The 4,943-nt window shown below is 39.2% G+C and overlaps 1 protein-coding gene across 1 annotated transcript; it reads left to right on the top strand.

Annotated features, from left to right (window-relative positions):
- Positions 1–965: 965 nt before the first annotated feature.
- Positions 966–2,237, top strand: LOC104952408 (sodium/hydrogen exchanger 1-like). Its single transcript, XM_010779221.1, has 3 exons — positions 966–1,049; positions 1,495–1,565; positions 2,057–2,237. The coding sequence occupies exons 1-3, from the start codon at positions 966–968 to the stop codon at positions 2,235–2,237; spliced, it is 336 nt and encodes a 111-aa protein (XP_010777523.1).
- Positions 2,238–4,943: the final 2,706 nt, after the last annotated feature.

Genomic DNA, 4,943 nt, shown 5'->3' with positions numbered 1-4,943 from the left:
CTCACACACACACACACACACACACACACACACACACACACACACACACACACACACACACACACACACACACACACACACACACACACACACACACACACACACACACACACACACACACACACACACACACACACACACACACACACCATCAGTGCTCAGGGCTAGAAGAGCAGGCTCTCCTAATGGCTTCTCCTGCACCATAAACCACCGGTGATATGACCTGAGGACGCACTCCCGCTGCTCACACCGAAGCATTACATCAGAAATAAAATGCTACCCAGTCACCTGGTTTCGAGACTATTACATTATTTACCAAATTCATACCTGTCCCACAAAGATACTGCAGATGCTTTTTGTGATTTGACTTGATGTATTTGTAACTGAGTCTAGGATGTGAAAGGCAAAAAATGCAGTTTCCCACCTTTCAAATTTCAGTTTTATGTCATATTAAACTGAATATCTTGTTTTTATAGGTACAAAATATCATATATGCAGGCATTACCTTGAACTTTAAGAAGATCAATCAATACATCAGCGCATCAATTGACAAGAAAATGAACCCATAGTTACATATAATCATATAAAAGCAGTAGGAGTAGGAGATGTCAAGATGTTTGTAGTTAAAGAGGAATACACCCAGGACTCAGTATCAGTGTAACCAGGAGAGCATCCTAACATTATGCTGTATATTCCCACCCTTGAGCTTCTGGACTATTTTGCATAAAGTTGCCTCTTTTGCAAACTGACCTTTTCACCCCCACCCTCGTCGCTGTGCAGCCGTTACATATATCAGTCTCTTCTGACAAGCAGAGGTAAATGATGTGGCTCCGCTTAATGACTTGTTTCCATAGTAACGCTGCATGTCAGACAGGCATCTCCAGACTGAGTCAGAGCACCAGGGCTGCGGTCTGAGAAACAAATGCATTTATAAATTCCAGTGAACAGGCGTGCAGCCACTGCTAATGAGCGCGGTCCCATCAGTCAGCTGGGTGCTTCTGGCTCTCTCCCACGACTTCAGACTAATAGCTGCTCACCTGCTGCTGTTAGTAATGATGTTGGCTGGGAGGGGGTATTACAGGAGGAATGGTAACTGTGGTGACGCAAATGTAATGTCTGTGGTGCCTTAGTGTACCTGTAATCACAGTTATTAACATTGGTGATCATACATTATGGTTTTTAAAGCAAAAAACAAACATTTTGTCTCCAAGTACTGTACATATAAAACATTGGAAAAAGAAAAAGTACATAGAAAGTCTTTGTCAACATTCCTTTTGATATTGTACTAAAGCAGATTTAGCATGGGACCCTGGGAAGTTGTGTTTATTAGACCTACTGTAGATTAGTTTACTGGACATTTATGTATCTTGATAGGTCTGTTTTACAAAATAAATAAAATAATCCACAGAGAAGGTAAGGGTCAGATGAGTCTTTAGTTTGTTTGTCTTTTCGTCAGTCTCCTTTTTAAAAACCGTTTTGCCTCTTTTTCCCCAGTTCCTGGACCACCTCCTGACTGGAATTGAGGATATTTGTGGACACTATGGACACCACCACTGGAAGGACAAGTATGGATTATACAGTTAACGCGTCTCAGAGTAATCGCAGTCTATCTCCGGCTCGACCTCTCATCTTACGTAGTGCTCAGTCAGTCTCGCCTATGCTGTCACTGACACAACCACTGAGCTACGCATATATGACTCCAAGATGCAAACAAGTCTATGACATCATCTACCAAGTTTAAGAGATTTTAGGAGCTAATGCTAGCTACAATTATTAGAAGAAAGCTGGCAAAATTGCAATGCATTTTGTTGAGAGGCGTAACCAATGTTAATACTGATGGTGTCATTGTTTTATTGCCATTACATTGTGCGTTCAACATGTACTTCATAATGTTAAGTTGAAACAACCTGCTTGTCTATTTGCCGCTTTAAACGTCTCCTTTTTGTTTTCTTCCAATATGCATTAGAGATGTACAACCTCTCTGTCCTGTTCTTATTTAATGTCTTTGATTTTCCCTTGTGGTTTTTCTCATCTGCAACTCATTTCCTCCTCCCAGACTGAACCGCTTCAACAAGAAGTATGTGAAGAAGTGCCTGATTGCAGGCGAGCGCTCCAAGGAGCCACAGCTCATCGCCTTCTACCACAAGATGGAGTTCAAACAGGCCATTGAGATGGTGGAGAGCGGAGGAGGATTCAAGATGCCGTCTGCTATGCCTTCTACTGTTTCCATGCAGTAAGTGTGAGCATACACTCTGTCAGAGGTGGGAAGTAGTGGAGTACAAATACTTTGTTTCTGTACTTAAGTAAATGTTTCTGGTACCAGTACTTTACTCCACTACTTATTTTTCTGATGACTTTTTACTTTCACTTCTTACATTTTTAACACAAATACCTGTACTTTCTACTTCTTACATTTTCCAAACAGGCTGGTTCCTTTAGTTTGAATGTGTGTTTGGTGGCGTGATCATTATTATTTAGAGTCATTGCGTGCCTATTGATTTGAACACGATCCTTGTATCCATCATTTCCTGGTCTTCTCTAAAGAAGAGGGACCAATGAAAACGTTGTCATGTTGCCGTTGGTCACCATGGAAACATTCATTAGCTAACAATGACATTATTGTTCTATTAATATAAAGGGAGGTCAGTTACTCTTTAAAACAGTTGGTAGTTATGGGTACTTTTTACTTAAGTGCATTTCGAAGCCCATACTTCTTTACTTTTACTTGAGTAAACAAGTTTTATTTTTAAACACGAGTATCTGTTCTTCTACTTGAGTAAAGGATGTGTGTACTTTTGCCATCTCTGCACTCTGTCTTCTGTCACCCTCTCAGAATACCCAACTGTCCCGAATTCTTAAAGCTTTACTAATTGTTATCGCCACTTGGGGGCAGCAATATGTCATCACGTTTTAAAAGTTGAATTGGAAGAATTGTAAGCTAAAAGTTATTTATTTAAACAAAATTCCCTCACTTTTAGCTCAGATTTTTGTCTCTACAAACTCCTGGGGAAATATCTGAATCTATAGCTAGTCACTCTCTATTGCCGTATGTTATGCAGGTAGTTCCCAGCATAGTTTTTATACTTTTTCAGCCAAAACAACCTTTGAGAGTGACCTTAAATCTAAAAATGTGGGCTAGGCTGCTAATTAATGAGCTGAAACTTGCTATATATCTGCAGAAACAGCTGACAGAAGCAATTTGATACACTGTAATTTTAAAACATTTTCATTGCAGTCGATTTCTTTTTCTAATACTTTGTGTTTTCTGATTAAGTAAAAGGTCTTCTTAATGCATAGTAATAAACAGTTCAACATCATCTCGGGTCCTTTTAACCGCAGTAGTTTCTGTCAAAGCTTTACATGGAACAGGAAGTAAAAGTTCCTCTTTCATACGTTGTTTAATACCACACTCTATAGTCTTTTGTTTGATTTATAATTCGTCAAGGGCTTTATTTTGAACGTTTTATTCAATTTTTCCATATCTAAATATTCTTAAAATCACTTTTGATTGAGAGACCGGCTAATGGATGTTAGTTCTATGCAGCTGGTATTACATTAACAGCATTTGAATAATGGTCTCCTCTGTCATGTGTGAATGCACCAAGATGAGGAGTCTTTGCTTTTCATTATTCAGAATGCTTTTATGAATTAGATGATCCCAGTATAAATAATATTTTCTTTTTTCACTCTACCTCTATCAAATGAAGCGATAACACGAGAACAGATAAGGTCAGACCTGTCAGCTGAATTAATTCAACAGGGCCATTAAGCATATTGATACTTCACAGTTAACAAGCCACTAGCTATTAGTCTTCTGATCATTACATAGCAGGAGAAAATAATTAAAGGTCACCTATTATGCAAAATCCACTTTTTCATGTCTTTTCTACATCAACATGTGTCCCCTCTGTGTAAAGAGATTCTGAAAGTTTCAGGAAAAAGATTCTCTCTCTTTTTGTCCTGATCCATTTATATAAAAACCTGTCTGAAAAGGAGCTGATCAGATTTTGTCCACTTTATGATGTCATAACTATTTTTTGGCTTGTGTAACCATTAGCCAATCACCAACCAATACCTATACCTCATTCACACCAACGGTGTTTCAGGGCCGGTTCGGAGCTGGAGCTTAAAAAGCACCGGGTTTTCCTCTTCACACCGCNCACGCACGCGCACACACACACGTCATCCCACAATGACCCCACAGTGTCATTACTCCACCCAAAGACTGTTTTCTTCCTTCCTTTACCTCTTCGTTCTCTGGAGAACGAAGAGGTAAAGGAAGGAAGAAAACAGTCTTTGGGTGGAGTAATGACACTGTGGGGTCATTGTGGGATGACGTGTGTGTGTGCGCGTGCGTGTGCGTGTGTGTCTGAGCTGTATTTATAGCTTAACAGAACTCGGGACTTGTGGATTAGAACCAACAATTGTGTGTGAGATAGTGTGTTCAAGTTAAAATTAACTAAATGGTAAAATGTTAAGAAATGTTTATTATTTGGATTTATATTAACCATGCTGGAAAAAATGTATATATATTTCCATGCTGCAACTGTACACCGTAGAGCACACTATATAAGGTGTAGTACTACCACACAGCCAGTAGGTGGAAGCAGCAGTCAGCATGTGATGCCCTGAATGGCCTCAGAGGCTTGTTACAGGAGGACTGCTGATATTACAATTATCTGCTTTTTAAAACATTCATCCCTTCACATTTAGTTGTTTCAATTTGTTTCAATCTATACATTTGAATTCACAATTAAATTATTTGGTGTATTTGCTTGTTGTTGCTGTTCTCTGTTTACAATCCGATGGTAGCTCATTTCCCCTTCTTGTGAGTGATAGTGTAGTTTTGAGTTTGAATCATATGTCTATGAATGCTTATGTCTGTGTGTTGGCTAAATCAAATCATACAAAACAAGACAGTAAAGGGGAATGCGTTGCTGTTG

The sequence above is a fragment of the Notothenia coriiceps genome, unplaced genomic scaffold, assembly GCF_000735185.1.
Source record: "Notothenia coriiceps isolate Sejong01 unplaced genomic scaffold, NC01 NC01_scaffold00019975, whole genome shotgun sequence".
NCBI classification, from domain to species: Eukaryota; Metazoa; Chordata; class Actinopteri; order Perciformes; family Nototheniidae; genus Notothenia; species Notothenia coriiceps.
This window is presented reverse-complemented; position numbering and strand designations above follow the sequence as displayed.

Excerpts from the sequence above, each read along its gene's own strand:
- LOC104952408 (XM_010779221.1), top strand. The coding sequence starts at position 966 with ATGAGCGCGGTCCCATCAGTCAGCTGGGTGCTTCTGGCTCTCTCCCAC. Across the intron at positions 1,050-1,494 it reads CTGCTCACCTGCTGCTGTTA|TTCCTGGACCACCTCCTGAC; the intron begins GTAATGATGTTG and ends CTTTTTCCCCAG. Across the intron at positions 1,566-2,056 it reads CACCACCACTGGAAGGACAA|ACTGAACCGCTTCAACAAGA; the intron begins GTATGGATTATA and ends TCCTCCTCCCAG.